This window comes from Lutra lutra, chromosome 15 (genome assembly GCF_902655055.1).
Source record: "Lutra lutra chromosome 15, mLutLut1.2, whole genome shotgun sequence".
NCBI lineage: Eukaryota > Metazoa > Chordata > Mammalia > Carnivora > Mustelidae > Lutra > Lutra lutra.
The window spans coordinates 33119056-33145632 of NC_062292.1; the positions used below are offsets into that span (position 1 = coordinate 33119056).

Consider the following 26577-nt stretch of genomic DNA (forward strand, 5'->3'; position numbering starts at 1 on the left):
ACATTTTTCCTGCCACCCCTCAGGGTATGGATGGTGGCCATTCCAGCTCTTATTCCAGCCTACTGGGTGGACTACAGGGTTCAGACCAGAGGAAAAAGCAAAAGCCCCCTTAAATTGTGTTTCAATATGTTCTGGCAATCACAGTACATTGATACCAGCTCAGCTCATCTCAAATGAGGCCAGCAGCTGCTCCATAGGCTTTTTAAAGCAGTGTTTATTTCTAGGTCTTGGGAGGAATGTGAGATATTTTGGAAGTCCTGAACATCTCTGACTCCTCAGAGCTTTATAAAATGCACACATATACACAAACATATATACATATACATATATACAAACACACATATAAACATACATATATGTATATGCACACATACATACACATATATACATGTACTACATATATGTGTACAGTTATAGCACACATACATAATATTCATTGCACATAAAGCATAAGTATACATTTTAAATGAATACATATTATAGAAATATACTGCACAATGTATATGTGCATTATTTTTGGGAAAGGGGGGCTAATTTCATCCTTCTATTGATAATAGGAACACTGGAACTCAAGCTCTGCTACCTTCCATGAGTAATGGGTTTTCTGGGAGGAAAAGAGCTAGATTTGGAAATCTAGACACATCCAGAGCTTCAGCACGTACACAGTAAGATTTTGCTTTTTCCTAAGCTGATCTACTGAGAGCTGCTGGGCACGAGGCTATGACTCAAGTAACCACACTTATCTGTGCTGTAGAAGCAGGAATTGGGGACTCTCAAGTAATGAGTCTAATCCCACAAGCCACCAATAAAGCCCATTTCAACCACTGACATTCAAGTGATAGATCTCATCTTTGGCTTAGTATTCTTTCCCGAGGTTACCATTCCCACGGCCGGGAGACTGTGCGTGCACTTGACAGGAAGAAAGGACAGAAGCACCATGGCAGCAGTGATGATGAAAGGGTGACCCTGCCTTGCTTGTGCCTAACCTGACAGGGACGGGGAAGGCTGCAGAAGTCCAAGAGCAGGCCAGACCTGCTCTCGACTCTCGACTCTCGCAGGCCACGAATGAATGGAAGTTGGCTCTAGTTCCAAGCCTTCTCTCTGCAGATAGCAGACTCAGTAATGGAAAGTTAAAAAAGAACCTGTGAAAAGACTTTTGCTGTGCTAAACATATTCAACTAAAAGGTGGAATTATTTGCCACATTCCACCTCTCAGACCAGAGGGGTTAAAGCTTAGGTTCAGATTCTCACAGAGAAGAAAATGTGTAAGCAGTGAATTGCGCAGTGTGCTTCCTGCTTCGTAAATGATCCTTCGGAGTGGGAGACAATGGAGGGGGCACCAATAGGTCGTCATCCACCAAGGAACACACTGTTCATAACAACATGCATTGCTTTTTCCAGATGGAGAGGCCTGGGTGAGTGCTAACAAGCTGGCACAACAGGCTATTTTGACGTGTGGGATTAATACGTTAATTTAATGCTCTCCTGTTTGGTTAAGTGGTTTGCATTTCTATATTTCTAAGTTTGGCATTCAAATCCCTTTATATGGGAAACCATTTGGCTTCTCTAACTTCCTTTCCTCTTTCCTCCTGAGTGATAACCCCTCATCGACCATGTCTGCCTCCTCACCTCCATGGCAACCCTATTCCTGACTTTAGGCTCTATGGGTGCTAGGCTCCTGAACCTGGAATGCCTATCTTCTCTCTATAGACCTATCCAAGCCCCACTCTGAATTCTTCAGAGTCCTACTCATGCCCCAGCTCTTTAATGAACTGTTCTTAAAAGCTTAGCTCTTGGGGCGCCTGGGTGGCTCAGCGGGTTAAAGCCGCTGCCTTCGGCTCAGGTCATGATCCCAGGGTCCTGGGATCGAGCCCCGCATCGGGCTCTCTGCTCAGTAGGGAGCCTGCTTCTTCCTCTCTCTCTGCCTGCCTCTCTGCCTACTTGTGATCTCTCTCTGTCAAATGAATAAATAAAAATCTTTAAAAAAAAAAAAAAAAGCTTAGCTCTCACTGACCATCGCCCCTCGTAAACATCAGCTGCCCCATCACTCATCCTGCTCTCTGCCCATCATGCCTTACTCTGGTCTTCAACTGATGGGCACACATCTTGCATCTCCAGCTGGACCATGACCTCCTATGGCACCGGGAAAATGCCTCACAGTTCCTTCCTCCCACTATCAGTACCCTGGCCTGGAGACATAACCACTCTTTAACTTCACATTACTTTAACCCTTAATGGCGTCACCATCATTGATGACCCCTTCTAGGAAATACCCTCTTTCTCTTCGTTTCTGTGAAATTACCCTCTAGATTTTCCTCCACCTTCTGGCCCCTTCTCCTCCACCCAAGTTTCAAATCTTGATGTTCCTCAGGTTCAGTCCTGGGCCTCTACTTCTTGCTCTTTTTCTGCACTCTCTCTGGAACGTCTCAAACATTTTCCAGGCTCCAAAATACCAACTATATGCTCCCAATGTCTATCTCTAGCCCAGACCTTTCTTCTGAGCAATGCCAGGGAAGGCTAGGCCAATCGGTATTTATGATGTTTATGAAGACCAGACTGTTTTTTAATATAGGTCACTTAGCTCTTCCTAGAGAAAACCTCTCATATCACAGTTTTTTGTTCTTGGGATTTTTTTGTTTGTTTGTTTTGGTTTTTGCCTCTTTATTCCAAAGCAGATACCACAAAGATGACTATCCTGATAGGCACACAAAATAACTTGTTCTTGGAGGGAACTAATAATAGACTCCACCATTACAAAATGACAGACTAGTACACTAAAGGCATTGAAGGACTGAAAGAGATGGAAAAATTTAAAAAAAAGAAGAAAAGAAATTTGGAGGAAGGGAACAGGTCTTTCACTCAGAGCTCCCTAGGGTTCTGCAATGTGTCTCCCACACAGGGTACAGAAAATGATGTGGTTTTTTTTTTTCCTAAATGAGCAAATTAAGAAACAAAGAACCAGACTGATTTTGAGTAAATGGCCAAGTCTAGGAAGCCTTCTAGTCTTGAGAAAATGGCTTATCTACAATAAGTACTTGATTTCTATTTGTTGAATCAAGCCTGGTATTAGAGAAATAGAAGATCATGGGTCATTATCAAACAGAACTACTCTTCTTAGACTAAGTTTGCTTTGTAATCCTTCAGTGAGTTAGTCAGGGCTGGTGTCACTGACCTCAAGTGAAAATTTTTCTTATGAGGCCAACTGATAATGTATATCCTGCAAATTGGTGGGCGAGCCAGAGAACTAAGTAAGCATTAGTTGGATCATGACAATAACTCTTACAACTGACTGATCAATTTAAATTGACTGATCTAAAAAAATAATAACAAAATAAATAAATAAATAAATTGACTGATCTCTCAAACGCATGGGATTTCTGAACCTACATCTTCAAAGTCAAACTGACCAATACAGCAGATAAACTGAATGAATATCATCACAGATCTGTGGTCTTTGGGCTCCTGACACACCAACTCCCTCCCAGAACCATTAGACTGACCCTCCCTGATTATCACTGGAGGCGCCTTTCCTCAATTAAGTCTATAAATAGAAATTTTACTGCTTCAGAAAGGATATAAATCAGCTCAGCAGGATACTATTGGGGCAAAGAGGAGAAGACAAGGGCTGCGGGGAGGAGGATACACTGAAATTACTCAATGAAATGAGCATAAAGGGTGGGGGGGGCGGTGAGCTGCTTGAGATGTTGATTCTCCTTTTGTAGGAAAAACTGACTAGCAGCCTGAAGGTATCTTCCTTCAAAGAAGAGGGCACACTGAGAATTGGCAAGAAGTAATGTCACTCTATTGATGTTTCAAAATGTTTCCACTTATTAAAAGATTTCAATGATGAACACAAATTCTAGCTCCCTCCTTGAGAGAGTGCTTGTATAGAGAAAAAGCATGTTGCTTCAGCAGTAACTCCTCTTCGTCCACCCAGTTCAGGTGCTTTGTGAAAGTTCCTTTTGTCAGCTTCCTACAGCTCTGCACCCCAGTGAATCACAAGCAATAACCCCCCCACTCATAAAGCAGCAGGGTATCAGATAGGCTAATTCCTCCCCAACCCTTTCTTTCCTATATATATCTTTTGTTTACTGAGCATTAAAATAGCATTTTGTCATCACTAGTTCAATTACTATCTATGCTGCCAAGACAAAAAATAATCTCCCTGTATAATACTCCTAATCCTCAGCCTTAGGAAGTTCTTCCAGTATTCAACCTATATTTTTCATGCTGCTGTATGGGCCTACTTCCTCATATACTGCCCTCAATGAAGTCAGAAAACATTCATTCATTCATTTAACAAGTATTTATTACACACATACTCTGTGTTAGGCATTTTGATACATGGATACAGGTCTCTGACTTCATGAGGCTTACAGTTCAGTGAAGGAGATAAGGATTAAACAAGTTATTGTACAAAAATATTTCATTGCACCTATGATAAGTGCAACAGAAGAGATCACCTACAAGGTGCCCAAAATGACACTACAGATAAAGGGCTGGTATCCAAGATCTATAAAGAAACTTCTCAAACTCAAAACCCAAAACACAAGTCAAAAAATGGGCAAAAGACATGAATAGACCACTTCTCCAAAGAAGACATACAAATGGCCAATAGACACATAGACACATGAAAAAATGTTCAACATCATTAGCCATTAGGGAAATTCAAATCAAAGCCATACTGACATACCACCTTACACCAGTTAGAATGGCAAAAATTGACAAAACAAGAAATAACAAATGTTGGAGAGGATGTGGAGAAAGGGGAACCCTCTAACACTGTTGGTGGGAATGCACGTTGGTATAGCCACTTTGGAAAACAGTGTGGAGGTTCCTCAAAATTTAAAAATGGAACTACCCAATGTCCCAGCAATTGCACTACTGGGTATTTACCCCAAAGATGCAAACATAGTGAAAAAGAAGGGCCACAGGCACCCAGGTATTTATAGCAGCAATGTCCACAATAGCCAAACTTTGGAAGAAGCCAAAATGCCCTTCGACAGACTAATGGATAAAGAAGATATGGTCCATATATACAATGGAATATTACTCAGCCATCAAAAGGATGAATACCCAACGTTTGCACCAACATGGATGGGACTGGAAGAGATTATGCTAAGTGAAATAAATCAAGCAGAGAAAGACAATTATCACATGGTTTCACTTATTTGTGGAACATAAGGAATAGCATGGAGGACAATAGGAGAAGGAAGGGGAAAATGAAGGTGGCAGGTCGGGGGGAAGAACCATGAGACCATGGACTCTGGGAAACAAACTGAGGGCTTTAGAGGGAAGGGGGGTGGGGAGATGGGTTAGCCTGGTGGTGGGTATTAAGGAGGGCACATATTTCGTGGAGCACTCAGTGTTATACACAAACAATGAATCATGGAACACTACATCAAAAACTAATGATGTACTGTATGATGACTAACATAACATAATAAAAAAATTAAACAAACAAAACAAGGTGCCCAAAATGATTTGTTAATCAGGACCTGATTGACTCAGGAGGGTCAGAGGAGGACAAAGATATCACTCGAACTGCAATCTGAAGGATAAAGAGGTAGAGGGAGAGGAGAGACAGCATCTTAGAAGATGGACGAGCCCATGTAGGGGTTCTGAGGCTGGAGGGGCAAGATGTGCAAATGAAGAAAAGGAAGAACACAGTGTGAAGTGGGGGGTGGGAGCAGAGAGGATGGGGAGAGCAAATACATACCAAGTTCAAGATCAGGCAGGGCCTCATAGGTCATCTTAAATATTGGCAGGCTTAGTCCTAAAATAATGGGATACCGCTAAGGATTTTAAGAAGGATAACAACATGGTTAGGTTTTCAATGAGCAACATCACTCAGCACTGTGAGGATAATGAATTTAAAAAGACAAAAATGGAATCAGGGAAACTAGTTAGAAACTTTCTGGTAGACTGGGCAAGAAATAAGAATAGTAAGATTAGGATGACTTAGCAGAAATGGAAATAATGTTTAAAAATAAGATCTACCTAGGAGATAGAATATACAGTATTCTATCAGGTAGAACTGAGGGACAGAGAGTATAAAGGGTAACTTGCTGGTTTTGGTCTTGAGTAACTAGAGATTGAGGATGACTCTTCTAGAAATAGAGAATGCTAGAGGGAATGGAGCTACTTGGAATTATAGGAGGATGGGCTATGTGAGTTCAGTATTACACATGCCAAGTCTGAGATATCTGTGAGATACACAAGAATGCAACATCTCAGTAGCCATTGGATATACGAGTACCTCGTCATTAATGAACACCATTTAAAATTATAGTCACAATCTACATTCTTTTAATTTTTTTTCTGGATGGGGATATGTTCTAGAATTGCACTAGTCAAAATGGAAGCCCCCAGCCATATGGGGGCTACTTACATATAATTAAAATTACATACATTTAAAAATTCGTTTCTCGGTGATGCTAGCCACATTTCAAGTGCTCAGTGTGGCTTGTGACTCCTATACTGGACATATCCATTACCGCAGAAAGTTCAATTGGACAGCCCTGCCTAGAATACCAGAATGCTTCCCACAACACCCAGCTCTGATTAGCCTTCTGGTGAATGTTCAACTGCCATTCCATCAACACTGAGAAGTCCTACTTTATTTTGCGCTGAAAAAAATACGGGACAAGAAGATATGATCATCCTTGTTACTCAAGGATCTTCCTACTTATCTTTAAAAAAACAGGAGAAGGATTAATGCCATGGAGAGAGTGTATGAGCAGCCTGTGGGAGAGGTGAACTCACATTGTAAAAATACTATCAGATCAATCATGGGCAACTAATGTCAGAGGAAATTAGGTGCTAAGGAGATATTAAGTCTTCATTTCGATTAAGACAAAAGAATGGGGAATGGATTCATGAAAAGAGAGGGAAAGAGAGTGACCCAAGTGGGAAACAGTTTATTCAAAAGGTTACACAATATTCGGAATGCCAGCCCTGTGTTTTTGAAGGAAAACAGAATCTATGCTGAACTCTGTAAGAAAAAGAATAATGGAAGAAAAGTCTTTGGGTGGACAAGTGGAAGAACAACTAAAGAATCAACCCAATTGTATTATGCTGAGCAAAATAAGTCAATCAAAGAAAGACAATTATCATATGGTTTCACTCACATGTAGGATAGAAGAAATAGCATAGAGAATCATGGGGAAGGGAGGAAAAACTGAATGGGAAGAAATCAGAAATGGAGACAAACAATGAGAGACTCTTAACTCTAGGAAACAAACTGAGGGTTGCTGGAGGGAAGGGGGTGGGGGGATAACTGGATGATGGGCATTAAGGAGGGTACATGAAGCAACGAGCACTGGGTGTTACGTGGAACTGATGAATTACTGAACTCTACCTCTGAAATTAATGATGTGCTATATGTTGGCTAACTGAATTAAAAAAAGAATCAACCCAATTGTTCGCAGACTTAACACTTGGCTAACTCTGACACTGAGCTAACCACTGGGGATATAAACAGTAATGGAATCCTGATCTCATATTCAAGAAGCTCCTCAACTGCATAGCCACAACCAACTACCAGGCTGCCCAGATAGAAGATGATAAAATAGGTTTCACGGGGTGCCTGGGTGGCTCAGTGGGTTAAAGCCTCTGTCTTCAGCTCGGGTCATGATCCTAGGGTCCTGGTATCGAGCCCCACATTGGGCTCTCTGCTCAGCGGGGAGCCTGCTTCCTCCTCTCTCTGCCTCTTTCTCTGCCTACTTGTGATCTCTGTCAAATAAATAAACAAAATCTAAAAAAAAAAAAAAATAGGTTTTGCAAAATATGTTCTCACTCAACAAATATGTACCCTAAATACCATATTCATAATACACAAGATATACATCTCACCAAAAAATGCACACTCAAAAATTACTATACACTTAGGTGTGTGACTTGTGAATGGAAGCTCAAATGAGTCAAACTCATGAGGGTCCTGGACTGAGTGTGATGAGGCAGAGCAGTCACGTGCTTCCTGTCAGTAGGGTTTCCACTGTCTTAATTTTTAACCAAAATTAACAAGCCATAGGCCAGATAGCACAATTTGGGTTATTCCTTTAACATTTTAGATTTTTAATACTTGTCAATAACATAAGCCATGGCTCAAAGTCTACAGAGCAGTGCTTAACATTAAGTTCAAGGTTAATTTTAGACCCTTCATGAAGGAATGTGGAGATGTGTTACAGGGCTTCAGCCTAGGCTGAAAAGAATTCTCTGACTTTCACAGATGATAATTGGGTTTCAGGCTTTGGAAGATGGAGATTGAAACCTTGATGATACCACCTTTTGTGGTTTTTCTTTGTGTTACATAGCTATGACTATCATTGAAATTCCGTTTTCTATTGAGATTCACTGACATTTCTTTCCTGCTGATTGCTGGGTCCTACTACTGAATAAAATATTTATCTTTAAACATACATGAGCATATTTAAATTCCTTCAGATGTATTATTTTGCTATGTGCTTTGTATCAGTTTTTATTGAAATAACTGTCTACTTTTACTATGGCTATTTTTATAGAAAAAAAATGATTAGTCTTCTATGTATTCTATTTGGTGGTGTTGGGCTTCTGAAATATATTTGCTTTAGTTGCATATACTGGGGGAGTTTAGGCACCTTAATCACTGCTCAGTAAATTTCTTGTGTTTTATTGCCTGCCGTGAACACTCATGACAGCATATTCTTCTTAGCCATGTTTTTCAGGGGTATCAGAATACTGCTGCATATTAAGAACTGACAATTTCCTACAAGATTCTAATACAGTGTATATCAATTTTATATGATAAAACATTGGTGTACCCTATGTGTATAAAATGCCTAGTTTTCCAAATCATTTCCCTGTGGAATCAGAATGTGTCTTAAGCACTTAGCTGTGTGTGTGTGTGGGGGGGGGTTATTGCTACAGTAACTGTACCTATCAAACTAGCCAAGATTAAAAATGCCACCACTACTCAGTACTGGCAAGGGCATCCTTGTACACTGTTGGTAGGAAAGTCAATTGGTACACTTTGACTGTAGAGCAGTTAAGGAAGAATGAAGCTGTATGCAAGGCAGAAAGGGGTGAGGAAAACCTTTACTTAGCAATTTTACATATAAGAATTCGTCCTGGTTATGATACTCGTCTCCATTTTGACTGACAACTGCAAAGAAAATTGGAATGACACAATTGCCAAGAGCAAGAGATGAAATCAATGATGGCATAGCCACATAACGGAGTTCTATGTGGCCATTAAAAGGGGTTGTTAGAAAAAAAAAAAGGGGTTGTTAGAAATGGATTTGGTGACATAGAAAGGTGGTCCTCATACATCCATGTCTCTAGAATAACAGCATTTGTCTTAAACGTTATACATGTGTGCATATATATATAAAGAAAAAGTTAGAATAGTGTGTAACAGTTTTTGTTAAAGAGGTATTTTTCTTTTCCTCTTATGTGAGTTTTCTTATTTTTGTGCAATAGGCATGCATTACTTTGAAACACTTATGTAAAACAGAAAACAACAAACAAACAAACAAAACCCCTGCTACCTCTGGGCACATACTCTTTGAACCCATCTGGTAAGAATGACCCATGTTGGGGTGAATCTGATGACCGCCTTCCCCCCATGGCCAGTGCACCTGGCTCAGCTGTCCCCAACCACCTGCTCACCACGCTGTCCTGGACACACGGGGTCTGTACAAGCCTCTGGACTGCATTCTCCACGGTGACTCCCAGCCAGTTGAGGGCCGCCCAGCACCAGAGATAGTCATAGCCACCATGCCAGAAGCTCACAAAGGCAAACGTCACTGCGGTGGAAAACAGTGTCCCCAGGAGGCCGTGCTGGGACCCGCCTACTGGAATGTACACATACCTAGAGAAAGAAGAGGTGGTTAGGAGCCATGCAGTGGGCTGTCTCTTCGCTACCACCTGCTTCTGCCCTTGATTCTCCTGTCACACATTGCTAGCGACCATGTGGAAATCCCTCCCTGGTTCTCGGAAGCCGCAGAGTACTCCCTGCATTCTCCAACACACCCACAACAGCAAAAACACAAGCCTCAGTTCTGAGGGGCTTGAGGTTAAACGAACGCACAGGCTCAAGAGCTCTCATTACCAGAGCAAAATAGCACTTACGAGAAACAGGGTGAGGCGTGGTGAATTTAGTTTCTAAAAGGGGTGTGCCCTTCCCTGGAAGCCTAATCACAGAAGGGCAATTAAGCTTCCAATTACATGGGGACACCAACCTTCAAGACAGGTATAGATTTTACAGCTCAAACTATCATGTTTATGGTAAGCCCAATATTTAAGCACAATTGTTGCAATCAAGCTCCTAAGTAGGGGCACCTGGGTGGCTCAGTGGGTTAAAGCCTCTGCCTTTGGCTCAGGTCATGATCCCAGGATCCTGGGATCGAGCTGCACATTGGGCTCTCTGCTCAGCGGGGAGCCGGCTTCTCTTCCTCTCTCTCTGCCTACTTGTGATCTCTGTCTGTCAAATAAATAAATAAAATCTTTAAAAAAAAAAAAAAGCTCCTAAGTAGCAGGAGCTGGATGCAGAACAGGGGTGCCAAGACCCATTGCTCAGGCTTCCCAGGCAAGTTGCCCAGAAGGAGTAGTGACTTTGCAAGTGAAGCGAAGAGCTCTGTGCTCACAGGTCAGCCAAATTATTACCCAGAATGCACAGCATCCCCGGGGTCTGCTCTCTACCACTGAGGTGGCTCTATGACTGCACAGAAGCAGGACTTTAATTGGTATTTTCCAGCTAGGGTTGAGCAAAACTCACACCTTGGGTTGGTAGAATCTAGAGAGCTAGGAGAAAAGCCTCCTGGAAGCAGCTTTTTAAAAAAAACCCAGAGGTCTTTGATCTGTGGTGAGTGCATCTTTGTTCAACCTTCTTCCAGGAAGGAAAATTAAATCTCCTTTTCCTGAATATACAGTATGTCCTAGGCACAGCACTACACACTTCACACACGTTACGTGCTTTGAGTCTTTGAAGCACCACATGGTTTACACCTGCTGTTCCAGTATGCCAGTCAGTTTACAATATACAATTTGTGTGTTGTTTTAATATTTTGTAGGAAATCTTATTTTGAAAACCAGTTTTGAATAGAACAATTCTACAGAGAAGTAAAAAAAAAAAAATTAAAATTAAAACCACTTCTCAGTCAATAAATATTTCAAAAAACTATAGGATGGGTATTTTTAAATATACACCTTCACTCTCAAAGGTGCTCCAGTTTAGATAAAATTATACGATCAGCTTAAAAAGGCCCATTTTTGCAGGCTAGAAAACGGAGGCTAGGAAGTTAACTTGAGCAAGGCACGCAACCAGGAAGGAGAGGAGCCATCCTGCAACTACGGCCCCAAAATTCATGCTCTCCACCACACCCACATCGTACCCTCCAATCTAAAACCAGAGCGCACGTGAGAAAGTAGCCATTTCAGAAATAAGTGAAGCAAATAAAATGCCTTCTCTTTTGCAAAAACAAGACCATCCAGGCAACTATATTCGCAAACAAGTATCAAGTGCTCACTACAGATTACAGGATCCTCCAGCAGCTGTCAAGCATTTATGCAGGCCTCCAGGGCAGTTCTGGCACTCTGGGAAACCTAGACACCTGAAACACCACTGATCCACCAAAAAGGACAAGGTGCAAACATTGCCTAGCATTAAGCTAGATGATACACTATAAAGTAGACCAGGAGAGTTTGAGTGTGGGGCAGGGATTGAATGGAGGCAAGTGGACCATAGCCTGGCAAGGCCAAGAGGATGAATTTTGCTGGGGCAAGGGGAGAAGGTGGGTGCTGTATCATGGACCTAGAAGGGCTAGACAATGAGTCAGAAAAGCCTGACAACCCCGGGGCGCAGTAGTTTTAGTTGGTGCTCTGCTGCCCCCTAGAGGCGTCTTGGTTAGTGGTGCGAACACTCCTCAGCAGGAGCAAAAAATGAGCCACAATTCCCTCTAGCCTCCTACCTGCACAGAGGGAGCTGCTGCCCCATCATGGTACTCCATGAGTCTGCACTTCACTTCCTACAATGCTGTGTGTAAGAAGCTTGCAGGCATATACATGAGCATATATTGCACGCACATATATATGCATGCCTGATAGGTATGTATGTATACATATACGTGTATGTTATAGAGGCAGCAGGAGAGGGGAACAGGTGTTCAAACCAATTTCAAAAGAATGAGGAATGGCTGCTATTGACAGAAACTACCAATAATTTTGTAAAAAGAGGTAATACTAATACCAACACTCTGCTCTCCCAAGATAACTATTTCATGTTGACCTCTTACTTACTGTATCTCACTATGTTAAGGTGAGCGTTCCTCTACACGTCAGGAAACCCAGTGTAGAATAAAAGCCTCTCATCATCCATCCACACCAACAGTCCTTCATATTGGATTCAACTCCAAGAAGGACATGTTCTCATGCTAGTGACGAGGAAGTGTCTAGCCCCATAATTACACGCACAGCTATTTTAGGGACTCTTGGCACTATGGCTTTGTAACTTTGCCTTCCAAATGACAGCCGACAAAAATCTACGAATTTCTTTTATTCCTAAAATTCATATACGGCAGGTCTCCAAGGACATGAGGCTGCTTATTTTAAACCTGAAGAGGGTCTGGCTTCCAGACTGGAAGATAAAAATCCCTTCTTCACTCTTAACCTCTGGAAGGCAAAAGGTGCGTCAAAAAGGAGACTAAACAAGTTATTTTCTTTTACAAATTCTACCAATCTCATGTCAGTTCCATGATTAATAAAAGCAGAAATGTCTCTCTTGCAGAAAAGCAGTAGTATGACCCCACTCACTGAGATCCTCTGCACAGTGAAATTGATTTCCCAAAGGAAGAAAGCTTTCAGCACCGCCTTCCCCGCAAAGCAAAAAATAAAAAGATTTTTCCTGTCAGTGACTGTGAGCTTCAGTCTGCACAGGGCCTGCCCCTGCCAGGCGGCCTCATGTGATCACTGCTTGCAGAGAATGCTGCTTGAAGGAGTTAGCATCCATCCACAGCTGCCGCCTTAATTTAAAACCACCTCACGGAACCAGCACAATATAGCAAACCCCCAACTCAGGAGGAGGAACTTCTATAAAATGGAGATGTTATTAATAACGTCTACCCTTTACGGAGTGTAAAGCGCGTGAGCCAGGTGTTTTATGTATACTATTTCTAACCATTACAACAACTTAGCAAGGAACTAGTAACTAGGCCTGTTTTATATAGAAGAGGTGAAATTTGAACCTAGAATGTTCTGGTTTCAGAACTCCCAGGCCTAGGTTCTATTTTGCCTTTTTTGTTGTTAATAGAAATATTTCTTGGTGGTATGTTCCTCTTATTTAAACAAATCTTCAAAGCAATCTCCACAAAAACATTCACTTGGCATTTCGGCCAAGGAACACTGGGCCAGAAGTCCAGGGGTATAAGTTCAAGTTTTAAACAGACTAACTAGTTTCCTTCTGTCCCACAAGTGGATACGTGCTATCCTGACCAGGCTGGCATCCTGCAGATGTCTGACTACAAAGAAGTGGGGGGTATAAGGGCATCTGGGTGGCTCAGTGGGTTAAGCCTCTGCCTTCAGCTCAGGTCATGATCCCAGGGTCCTGGGATTGAGGCCCACATCAGGCTCTCTGCTCAGCATGGAGCCTGCTTCCCCCTCTCTCTCTGCCTGCTGCTCTGCCTACTCTCTCTCTCTGTGTCAAATAAATAAAATCTTAAAAAAAAAAAAAAAAGTGGGGGGGTAAAAAGTCAATGGTTGGGTGCAGGTTTGGGGGGGGGTTGCTAAGTAGGTATACATGAAGGGAGAAGAAAATATGTGGCTCTTTCGCAGATCCACTATGAGAAACAACTCCGGAATATGTCCTACAGTTGGGGAGAGGGTGGTGAAAATCCATGTGGCAAAAGCACTAATCTTAAAACTGTAACACTCCCTTTCCTCAAGACTACACAACAGCTTCCCAGCTTGACATATTATCTTCAAACTCTTTGCTGAGGCCTAATCCCTAACCCGCCTTGAGGTAAGAGGATGAGGGACAGAGGATACTGAACAACTTCGTTTCTACTCTCTGGTAGAATGAGGTGAGGTGAGCTTGCAGGGTCCCAATCTTCAATTACCTTGTGCTTGGCAGGGCTGGTCCATCTTACTCCGGCTCTGCCATCTCTTTCTATCCTTATTTCCCACTAGTTCTCTTGGTAAATCATGAAATCCTGAACAAATGAGGATTTCACACCTCCACGTCTTTGGTCATACCACGTTCACATCCTCCAACCTCTCTGGTTTTCCAACTTCTGTTCAGTCTACAAAATTTTGTCCCTTTTCTATCTCCTCCCAGAAGTCTCTTTTGAATATGCCCATTCTTCTGTTTAACCCAGAGCACCTACTCTCTGTACCACTGACTGAACAGTTATTCACCAAAAAAATGTCTCCTCTATTACACTGTCATTTCAATTAAGTCGTAAACTTCTTTACGGAAGGACTAGATGTGTGATGTGTGAACATGCATGCATGTGTTATTATATAGTTCCTAGTCAACGGTATTTATGTACCTAGCAACATAATTTTCACAGTCTCCAATAACTTTTAAACTTGTGATAAATTATCACCATGGCCACAGACCTATTATAAGCAATCAAGAACCAAGGGAAGACTGTAAGGTCCTGCCCCAGTTATTGGGAGAAACTTCAGAGGACACTTGTTCCTAAAGAATACAGACACTTGGGGCGCCTGCGTGGCTCAGTGGGTTAAAGCCTCTGCCTTTGGCTCAGGTCATGATCCCAGGGTCCTGGGATCGAGCCCCACATCGGGCTCTCTGCTCAGCAGGGAGCCTGCTTCCTCCCCCCCTCTCTCTCTGCCTGCCTCTCTGCCCACTTGTGATCTCTGTCTGTCAAATAAATAAATAAAAATCTAAAAAAAAAAAAAAAAAAGAATACAGACACTTGAAGGACGTAGAAGTCTCTCCACACTTTGTAATCCTACCTCTCCTATTAGGGTCAAAAGCATGTGGCTCCAAACCACTAAACCTATCTTAACCTCAGGAGAATTCACAGATGACAAGTATTAGGCTTGTAAAGATAAGAGCCATTAGTAGCGGGAAGGGCAAAACATTGTTGGTGAGGTGACCTCACCTTGGCTTCACCTGGGCTCTAAGAGGAGCTCCTAGGAGGAGTTCTTCGCAGAGCTGGCCAGGCTCTCCTAAACCCAGCTGTCACAGGCAATAGCTCCCTGAACTGACCCTGGCTCTAACCTTGGCCCACATTTGCGTTCTCTCTCCCACAACCCAGGCCAACAGCCATCCTTTGGGTAGTAGACAAACAGCTGTTTAGACCTCACAAAGGAAGCTACAGATCTGCTTATAAAAAGCTTTCAAAAGAACATGCACACAGTAAAGAAATCACTCTGTCTAGTACAGATCATAATGGAATTTTAATACGTAAAAATCAGCAGTTGGTTAATGGACAACTCTAGACTTTATCATCTACAGAAGGCTAAAAGAGGTCTACGTTCAAAGCAGAGGGCACATTTTGAGCTGGGCTAATTCTTGGGTCTTTTACTGAGAGATGCTGGCTGTATGTTTTGAATGCAACTCTGAAAAATTGCTTATTAAAAATGATATGTCCTGGGACGCCTGGGTGGCTCAGTTGGTTGGACGACTGCCTTCGGCTCAGGTCGTGATCCTGGAATCCCGGGATCGAGTCCCACATCAGGCTCCCAGCTCCATGGGGAGTCTGCTTCTCCCTCTGACCTTCTCCTAGCTCATGCTCTCTCTCTCACTGTCTCTCTCTCAAATAAATAAATAAAATCTTTAAAAAAAAAATGATATGTCCTATTTGGCAACAGAACATTGTGGAATTTATAGAATAGAGATTAAGCTCAGGCTATATTTAGTCTGCATTTAAACTTCCAGGTTCATGTAATTAGATGCCAACATTTTTTTTTTAAGATTTTATTTATTTATTTGACAGAGAGAGATCACAAGTAGATGGAGAGGCAGGCAGAGAGAGAGAGGGAAGCAGGATCTCCGCCAAGCAGAGAACCCGATGCGGGACTCGATCCCAGGACCCGGAGATCATGACCTGAGCCGAAGGCAGCGGCTTAACCCACTGAGCCACCCAGGCGCCCAACCAACATTTTTTTTTAATTAATCTTTTCATTCCACAAAGTCTATAGCTGAGTGGGTTGAGGTGCTGTCCTGATAAACTCAAACCTGTAAACATCTATCCTGGAGAAAGATTCCGTTCTAACTTCACAGACTGAAACTCAGACTCTAGCTCCCTGAAACCTCTATCTTCCTCACCACAGAAGAGGCTGACAGAGGATGAATGGCTCAGCCCAGCCTTCCTCAAGTAGCAACATCAGCAAAGCCTAGGGCAAGCAGGAGGGCAGTGCTTAAGACCTGGAGATGTGACCTTGGTTCTGCTCTGCCACTTACCAATCTCTGTAACCTTGAGCTCATCAATTAAGCCTACTCAGCTTAAGTGTGTACACTGATCCTATGCTAGGAGCACTGAAACCCTCTTTGGGTATGAGCTGCTATGAAGATCAGAGGAGACAATATATGTGTAAGGAGTTTGGAGATGTCAACACTCCATACAAACAGGAGGAGGCATGTTACTAATAATGAGCCAGCAGCACCACACTTGCATTCAAGAAAAAACAAAATGCCATTATCATAATATCAGATTATCATAATGATCAGATACCATTCCTGTATCTTCCATAAGCATTTGAAGGCACCAAAGCTCTGAACTGCTTGCTCAGAGATGTTCTCTACTTAAAACCATTAGCCTTATGTAAGCCACCGTCAGAACCAAGCTGCTTAGCGCTCAGGGTCTAAGCTATGGATTCAACACCCACCCATGAGGACTTGTTGATTAGGCTTAGCCCAGATGGAGGCCAGCTGTTCTCCAAACATCTGATCCTGGCTGCGGAGGGGCCTGTAGAGGGTACATGGATGGGTCAGGGTACAGTAGCCCCAACCACAACTTGGTCCATCACCAACATCTCACTTACAATCACTGTTGGCCTTCCACTCAGGTTCATACCTAGAGAATACAAGAGCCATCTGACCAAATCCTGTCCTTATGATGGGTGACTACTGGGTGGGCAGGGCCTCAAGAATGTGCTTTTACAGGTTTACTCGTTTGACCAGTTTAAAGCAGCCTGATAACGCTCCAGAAGGTTCCATCCTCAGTGACACATGAGTCTCTGCGGCACTACAATTCTCACACTACAGACTGGAACTAAAAAACAAACAAACAAACAACTCTTTAACACACAATACTTCCAAAGTAACTTCTGGTCACACGTGGGGGAAGAAAAGACCCAGGCAGAGGTGACCACAGACAGGGTTACACAACTGCTTCCCTTCACGGGGTTTCAACCTTCTTCGGCTTAGGAGCACACTGAAGCCTTGGCTCTGGGGCCCGTGTCTATTTTGGGTTATAAATAAACACAATATGAAACAGATTCTTTAGAGATTTGAGCAGAGGAGACAGAGCGGGAGTTTATACTCTTTAGTGCCATGGAGCTGAGTCTAATCGCTAATAAAAAGGTCCTTGAGCCTCAGTTTAATAACCACCAAGATTTCCTGGCTGCCTGCCTGTCTCCCCACCTTCCTCCCAAGAGGATGCTAAAAGCATCTATAAGCTTCCCTAGACCAGATGAAAAGGAGAGGTGTATGGAATGTCAGACGAGAAGGGGCAAACCCAGCTGTCTGCATGATGTAGGTCTGTATGATTCCCCATCTCACAGTCAGAGGGAAAGGGTTAAGGGGAAAGACACCATCCTCTGCTGCTCCTAACACATTTCCCAGCCCTTGTTTCATCGGCAGCTCCCAAGCCCGGGGTCAAAATTACAGCACTCCCAGGTACACAACTCCTCTCCTAAGCAACTGTACTGTTTTCTCATATGCTCCCTTTCGATCTCTGCCTCTCACCCACATCCTATCCAGTGCCATCCTGCTGGTCTAACCTGCTAATTTATTTATCATGACTGTTAGGGAAATGTTCACTTCAAAATGAACTTGTACAACTCAACTCAAAAGTTGCTGCGCTGGTACAATGCCTTAAGGGTCTCTAGAACAAAGTGCTCCGAAGACAAGTGCACTAAAGAAATGCTTAACCGAGAGCTGAGGCATTTCATTCTCCATCTGGGTTTATGGTGTAATGATTGTGAGACATCCGTGTTAGGGCCCCACAGAGACAGGGCCCATGGCCCTGATGGATATATCGTCTGTGTTCCCACAATAACACAGTATCTCACACATAAAGTCCAGTTGATTGGTCATGCAGACCAAAACAAAAATTAACAGCTAAGGAAGAGACAAGGCAACTTCTGTGTCCTCAGGAAGCATCTAGTCTGACAATGGTAGCCAAGTTCTTATCCTCAGGGGGTCCTACCTACAATGAATTCCCATGGCAGTATATCCTAAATTAAAACCTATCTACCTGGCTTTTCTTTTTTTTTTTTTTTAATTTTTTAATTTTTTCAGCATAACAGTATTCATTATTTTTGCACCACACCCAGTGCTCCATGCAATCCGTGCCCTCTACAATACCCACCACCTGGTGCCCCCAACCTCCCACCCCCCACCCCTTCAAAATTCTCAGATCGTTTTTCAGAGTCCATAGTCTCTCATGGTTCACCTCCCCTTCCAATTTCCCTCAACTCCCTTCTCCTCTCCATCTCCCCTTGTCCTCCATGCTATTTGTTATGCTCCACAAATAAGTGAAACCATATGATAATTGACTCTCTCTGCTTGACTTATTTCACTCAGCATAATCTCTTCCAGTCCCGTCCATGTTGCTACAAAACTTGTCTACCTGGCTTTTCAAAGTCATTCTCCAACTGGCTCCCTCCTATGCCAACTCCATCTTCTGAGTCTGCAAAAGAGGTTTTCCACTCTAGTCAGTGAACTGCATTTTTACACAAGTTTGGGCCCTATAATCATGTCAGCCCATCCCCCCCAACCAAGGACAACCCCTGGCCATCACTGCCACCATCTGATTTTTCCAAATGAGTTCAACATTCAAGGAAAATTTCCCCTGCCAGTCGCACAGAATGCTGGTGGCCCTTTGATTCTTCCTTTCTTCAGAATACATGTATTCACTAGGCCTAATTTCCTCAGACTTGTCCCTGTGCTGCTTTCTAGCATTTCTGAGTGACTTCATCAGGTCCGCAGGCAGGTACAATTCCCCACCTCACAACCAAGACATGTAACAGGGAAATGTCACATTTCCCTTATTTCCCCCCAGAGTCTACCTTAGCCTCTGAATTCAGGGAATGTTCAGTAAATCCTGACCAATTTCCTTCTTTCCCTCATCCTCCTCAATTCCCTGATTCCCTGATTCCTTCCTCTTCTTTTTTTCTTTGACTGTCACTCTCTCTAAACAAAAGATGATTCTCCAGTTAGAATGTATGGCTTCATTAATAAATGTCATCATTCACATCTGCCACTACATTGTCCTCTAAGGTGCTGCGGGTTTTGCAGAGTTACATTTACAAAGTCAGACTAAATCACAGATACCAACAGAGATGTCCTGAGCCAGGGGATAGCTGGCAGGACTGAGAGGTGGAACATGTGCCAACTCCAACTTCCCCAGGAAACTGCCAGAGCTACCCAAAAGAAAAGGGAGAGTTAACCAAAAAGCAAAACTTCAGTGCTAAATGTTTTTTTAAAGATTTATTTATTTAGAGTGCAGAGCAGAGGGAGAGGGAGAAAGAAACTCAAGCAGACTCCATGCCCACCGTGGAGCTCAATGCCAGCCTCGATCTCACAACCCTGAGCCAGAACCAAGAGCTGGACACATAACCAACTGAGCCACCTAGGTGCCCCAATGTGTTAAATGTTTTTAAAATTAAAATACCTATGTTGGGAGGTTTAAAATTTTAAATGTTAACTTTAAAAGCTTCAAATAAAATCATGGACATGACCATCAGTGTTAGGTACCTGTGAGTGGAGGGTGTTCTTGAGGTCAACAGGAGTGTGGCTTTAACCCTTCAACTTTTGGACAATCTCTCTTCTTCTACCATGAATGTCACTTCCAAGTCCAGTGTGTGTTTTGGCTGTAAGAGTAGAACTGAGCTGAAGGGTCAAGACCATTGCTGGATCTGGTTTAATGAATGAACACACACACACACCACCTTAGAGCATAGAGAAGGGTGGGAGTTTGGATGGGTAAGTCACAGTCATGGACTTCAGAATGCTGGTTCCTTCTCTGGGCCTTGGTTTACAACTAAGAAGAGATCGAGGGCTAAGGGAGAACTAGGGGGTGATGTCTCCGGCTTGGAACATAAATGTTCTAGAATGATCATTCACAATGGCATGCTGTTTAGCTACTGATTTCTGCTAAAACAGAGATGATCTGTCTTTTCTAATGGATTTTCAAGACATGGAGTACCTGAATTATGAGCTTATGCTTCTGAGTTCCCCATTTCTCCACCTCCCTGTTGCCATAAAGCTAACTCATGAATTAATATGAAATGCATGAGGAAAGGGTTATCTGAAGGAAGCCTGCAGGGAATCCTGACTCAAGGTGATGAATCTTTTCCTGGTAGCAAATTTCCATCCACCAATTTATCTGCTTTGCCAATTCAGACATTTATATTCTGGACCTCCTTAAAGAGTAATAACCGATTGGTAATAAAAATGCTCATTTGGGGTGGCCAAAGATGGGGTTCAATGCCCAGAAAGGGCGAAAAGTGGGAGAAAAATTGCCAACAGATATCATACAGGCACCATTTTATTTTATTTTTTTAAAGATTTTATTTATTTATTTGACAGACAGAGATCACAAGTAGGCAGAGAGGCAGGCAGAGAGAGAGGAGGAAACAGGCTCCCTGCTGAGCAGAGAGCCCAATGCGGGACTCCATCCTAGGACCCTGAGATCATGACCTGAGCCGAAGGCAGAGGCTTAACCCACTGAGCCACCCAGGCGCCCCTACAGGCACCATTTTAAACACAAGGCCATTCAAGACTGTTTTCAGGAAGAAGAAAAATAAAATTCTCAGGTGCCGAATGATTTTCAGAAAATAATCAAAGCAAAATGGCTGCTGGTAGTAATAATGAGGCTACTCCCCTCTGGACTGAAGTCAGCACTCTGACAAATCAGCTCTGACAGCACCGTTTCGACTGCCTCTCATTTGTCATAATTATGATCCATAATCCCTATCAGGCATGATACCTTTTAAGGCCTGGCTCTGGAAGGAAAAATTGACAATGCTTGGGTCTGGGCGTGAATGGCAATAAATCTGCAATGCCATCCAACACAACCATGCTAGCGCAACATTTACGGAAACAAAACAAAAACATCATCTCATGCCCGGAAAACAATGCCCCAATAAGTATTTTCCCCTTAATGCAGTGAGAGGCTGCCCAGATGACACTGCTTATTCGAAAGATCCCACGGTAATTGAATGAACCCTTGAGTGCACATTAGAGATTAATATTTTAAGAGCTGGCATTTTACAGAGACAGTCTAAGAATGACATTCAATGTGTATCACAAAAGGCAGAGTCTTCTGTAGATTAAAAATGCCACCATTCATGCAGTAAAATCATAAGAAATCCACAGACGTCAGACATGGAACTGGATATTAACATGGTAATCCGTGTTGGAAAGCATCCCTTCCCCAAGGCTGGGGATAGAAGTGGGCCATAAGAATGGCATTTTACTTTCTTCCTGGGCTCCTTCTCAAGTCCGGTTGAGATGAGGAAGGAAATTTTATGAGCTGGAGGGTACTGTGCTTGACTTTTACCTTACTCCTGAGAAAGGTGGGCAGAGAGAATGGGGAGTAACATAGTGGTCCCCAGCTACGAGTGCCTAATGGGGATGCAATGACAAATGAGGTCTTGCATCTAGATAAGCAGAGAGGCAGCTGGGGTTCAAATAAAAGAAGTGTTATTCCCAGATCTTCCCTCTCACATCACGGTCCTGACATCAAAGACTATGGCCAGTGAAACTGCAGACAAGGGCAGATCCCAAGAGGAGCCATTTCATGGGGGCCAAAGAGCAACAGCATCTCCTCAGAGCTCCTACCTGCTTGTGGCATCTCATCTGCCTGGGGTATATCCACTAATACAAATCTAAGGCCCAGTAACCAGTGCAGCAGGCCTGGGCTTCCAACACCATCACTCTTTCTAATGAGAAAGGAAAAGGCGTGGAACAAATGCGATCAATCTGGGTCATGTGTTCAAATACAAGGTGTAGGGCAGAAAGTAGCTGACTGAGTTTACTATCTCCACCTAGGTAGCACTGATGGAAGTTTATTTTGAGAGCTCAACTGACATACCCTTTTTCTATTCCATGATCATGGCTAGGAGACAGGGAACCTACTTCCAGAACATTCCCCCTTCTTCTAGAAGGAGTTTCTGGAACGTGCAGGAGAGAGGCATGGCTACCTATACTGTTGAGCATGGAGGTGCTAAGATGCAGCTGTGAGCTTTAAACATCAACTCTTCTCAGGGAGCCAGAAGCCAAGAACCATGCAAGAGACACTAGAGTGGGTGAGTGGTAGGGGGCAACCAATCTATTCTTGAGTTCAACTACGGGATCAGTATTCTGAGCTCGTCTGGTTGTCATCATGTCTGCCACACTTTCCTGCTGCATCCCAGTCATGACAAGACCTCTGAGACTTTAGGCTGGACTGGAGGGCTCTGCCTTAGTGACCTCCACTGGGAGTCTCAGTACTGCGATTCTCAGTCCCATCAGCTCTCCATGTTCCAGCTCTTTAGTGAGGAGTTTGCTGGAGGGATGGAAATCTCAACACCACACTGGATGTCAAGGGGACTCCCAACTGACATTGGCTAAATGGTCTCCCCAGCCTGAGGACCCTTCTGCTCCTCCCACCAACACCCAGCCCTGGCTGAGACTGTCTGTGGCTGCTTCTTGTCCTCAGCACCAGCAGCTGCACATGTGGCTGCCTCTGGCACAGGTGCAGAACCTTTGGTGTTCTCCCCAGCATCTCCCGAGCTCTCTAGGAACCTCTCGGTCGCAGGGACCACACTGCAGTGTCATGTGCTGAACACCGCTCTTGGGGGGGAGCTTGCATCAGGGTCTCTGCTGAGCCCCAAGGGGCCATGTAGCTCTCTGGAGGACCCTCATCCCAAGTCCTCTCAGGAGTGAGATACCTCACAGCACAGACCCCACAAAGGACTAAGCCGCCCCCGCCCCCACAGCTCTGGGTGACTCAAATACTTCCCCGTGCAGCACGCAGGGCTCAAGGTAAAATGTCACCAAAGCCAGTGTCTTTGAGGAAAAATACTCTTAGGAGTTGATGATTTTTTAAATGTAATCAAAATGGTAGGCTACAAGGGGACATGTGGACACATGAGACACAAAATGAAATGACATTTTCTTAATGAGTTCCCTGGGAGCCAAGGGCATCTAGGGATCGCACCTCGCTGGATGCTGCTGCTGCTGCTCCAGGAGTGTGCCTGGCTCAACAGACAGGGCCCTGGGTGTGCGCCGGGCTCTGCCTCCACCTCCATCCCCCTGAACAGCTGTGACCCAGGCAGGACCAGAGAGCCTCCCTCTTGGAGATGCGTTTATAATCTATGTCCAGCTCAACTCATAGGATTGCATATGATGATCAAATAAAACAAAAGGAATGAAAAGGAACTGAAAATTCACGTAAAAAAAAAAAGATGATTCTACGAACAGTACATGGAACATAGTATATTAGGGATACTATTATCTATAATAATCAGGGAAATAATTTCCATTGAGTTCAATATTTTGCTGAATAAAGAGGAGAGAGAAAAACCAGACTGCTCACTTAAGCCAGGCACTGTGCTAAACTTTTTATAGGTGTTAATTCAATTTTCAAAACTACCTTGGGAACTCCCCCACGCCCCACTCCAAATTACTTGCCCAGTCAAAGAGCAGACAGACTTCTTCCGCACTGCACCAGAGAGCAGAGCCTGGACCAACGGATGACCATTACAAGGAAGCTTTTTTTCTTCAGTCTGAGCTGTCTAAAGGCAGAAAAGGCTACGAACAAAGCTAATGGTGGAGGGAAGATGGAGATTGAGGTCTGATTCCAAAATGCATGCTTTTTCACTAAATCAAGTAGATTCTCCAAGATAACTATGGATGTTAGGCAGAGATAACTTATATGCTTAACATTAAAAAGACAGTTAATATTTAATCCAGTATTTTTTAGCTTTCAAAAATGTCTATTGAGTCCCTAGTAGGTGTCACTCACCATGCTCAGTGCTTTAGACACTATTTCACTTCATTTAGATGGAACTTCAGCATTTTTAGTGCCTCAGAGTCATTTTTGTGAACCTAAATTATCCTTATAGCAGTAAAGCATAACAGTTCTAGATTAGAGAGTGCCCAAATTCACCACAAGATGACAAAATAATCCAGTGCTTTTCCACTCAAGTAAACCCAGTGGAAACTTATTATATCATCTCAAAGTTCAGAAGGAAGAAGAAAGGATCTTGGAGGCCATTTTGTGTATAAATCCCCTATACTAGACCCACAACTAAAAGTCGTCCAGCCAAACCATCAACGCTTGCAGTAGCTAAGAGTTCTCCATTTCTTAAAAAAGTCTTTTTCACCTTTTTTCTTTTTTCTTTTTTTAAAGACAACTTAGATTGAAGAAACAATGCTTCTCTGTACTTTTACCAATTAGTCCTCGTTCTCCTTTCTGAAGAAACATGGAACAAATGTAGCAGGTCTTCAACCAGCAAACAGCCTGTCAAATATCTGCTGAAAGTCCTCCTCTAGCTCCAAAAGCTTAAAGGTGCAGGTGACATACCCTCCGTTTCTTTATACATTCTTGTATATCTGGTTTCAAATCTCCTGTCATAGTGCCCCCTTTTCTACATAGTTCCTCATCTGTCTGGGTTCCTCTGGGATTATGGTGCCTAAAGTAGACTGAACCACTTAAGGAATGACATGAATAGGGCACCTATGTGGTTCAGTCAGTTAAGCATCTGTCTTTGGGTCAGGTCCCCATCCCAGGGTCCTAGGTTTGAGCCCCATGTCAGGCTCCCTGCTCAGCGGGGAGTCTGCTTCTCCCTCTGCCTCTGTTCATGTGCGCACACTCTCTCTCAAATAAATACATAAATATCTTTAAAAAAAAAAAAACTGGGGCACATGGGTGGCTCAGTGGGTTAAAGCCTCTGCCTTCGGCTCAGGTCATGATCTTAGAGTCCTGGGATCGAGTCCCGCATCAGGCTTTCTGCTCGGTGGGGAGCCTGCTTTCCCTTCCCTCTCTACCTGCTCTCTGACTACTTGTGATCTCTGTCTGTCAAATAAATAAATAAATAATCTTTAAGAATAAAAATTATTAAAATAAAATTTTTTAAAAAGGTAAAAAAAAAAAAGGAATGCATGAATAATGAAGAACAGACTGGAAATACCAATTCTTTTTCCAATCATAGAGTCGTATAAATGACAAGTATTTTCTAAGCCTCCACTATGTGCCAGGTATTATGCTAAGTACTGAAGACACATGGGAATGTCCCATGTAAGGTTGCCCTCACAGAGCTTACATCCAACTTATTACACTGACAAAACCCGTAGGGACATTTATTTTGGGGGCAGCTTTATATAAGACCAAAGCTTGTACCTGCTGATTCTCTGAGAAAGTCAAGACCATTCTATGAGTGTCTTCATCTTCTTTCCTAACCATATACATCTTTATCTCCACTGGCACCTACCCACTCATTCATCTGTGTTCCCATAGTGTAAGGGACAGCCTTCCCATGACAAAACTAACTCTGTGCTTTGATTCTCTCCCCTTCAGTCTCCTAAAGGACCATCCTCCATCAGTTATCTCCCTCTCGTCCTGCACCCTCATCCAGTTTATCTCAACTGGTTCTCTCCTTGCCGTAAAGACATATTCCGGCCCCTCCCACTTCATGGGCTGGAATCAGCTTCGATCCTAACTTTATCCTTTACATCATCAGCTTCGATCCTAACTTCTTTTCTTCATGGCCAAGTCCTTCCAGACCCTTGAAAGAACAGTCAATGCCCAGCCTCTAAGTCCTCCCCTCCCACCCACTCCCTACCCTGTTGCAGTCTGACTCCTGTTCCTCCCTGTTCCATTTAAAGAACTTTTGTCAAGGTCATTAACATCCTCTAGATTGTCGAAGTCGAGGTATATACTTACATCATTCTCTTACATGAAGACGTCTGTCACATTCGGTATGGACTGCACCTTCCATGTCTTACTATTATAGTACAACTTAAATTCATTATACAAATTTTAGGAATAGATACATTAAAAAAAAATCCAAAAATAACAACTACCAATGACCTTTTTAAAAATATCCTCTGTGACATTTTTCTATAAATACACATAGATACACACTTCTCATAAGAATAGGATCACAGGGGCGCCTGGGTGTCTCAGTGGGTTAAGCCGCTGCCTTCGGCTCAGGTCATGATCCCAGGTCCTGGGTTCGAGCCCCACATCGGGCTTTCTGCTCAGCAGGGAGCCTGCTTCCTCCTCTCTCTCTGCCTGCCTCTCTGCCTGCTTGTGATTTCTCTCTGTCAAATAAATAAATAAAATCTTTAAAAAAAAAAAAAAAAGAATAGGATCACATATGGACCACTTTAGGAAACTGCTCTGTTCACCTGTTCATGAG

At 43.2% G+C, this 26577-nt stretch overlaps 1 protein-coding gene across 3 annotated transcripts in view; it reads right to left on the minus strand.

The window, feature by feature from the left end:
• HHAT (hedgehog acyltransferase) overlaps nucleotides 1–26577 on the minus strand; it is a 332511-nt gene that overhangs the window by 79854 nt on the left and 226080 nt on the right. For 2 of the 3 annotated variants that reach the window (XM_047705011.1, XM_047705010.1), the window contains exon 10: nucleotides 9649–9850. The exons of the other annotated variant lie outside the window; for it this stretch is intronic. In XM_047705011.1, the coding sequence (XP_047560967.1) occupies nucleotides 9649–9850 (202 nt within the window). The remainder of the gene's footprint in view (nucleotides 1–9648; nucleotides 9851–26577) is intronic. 3 annotated transcript variants of the gene reach the window in all.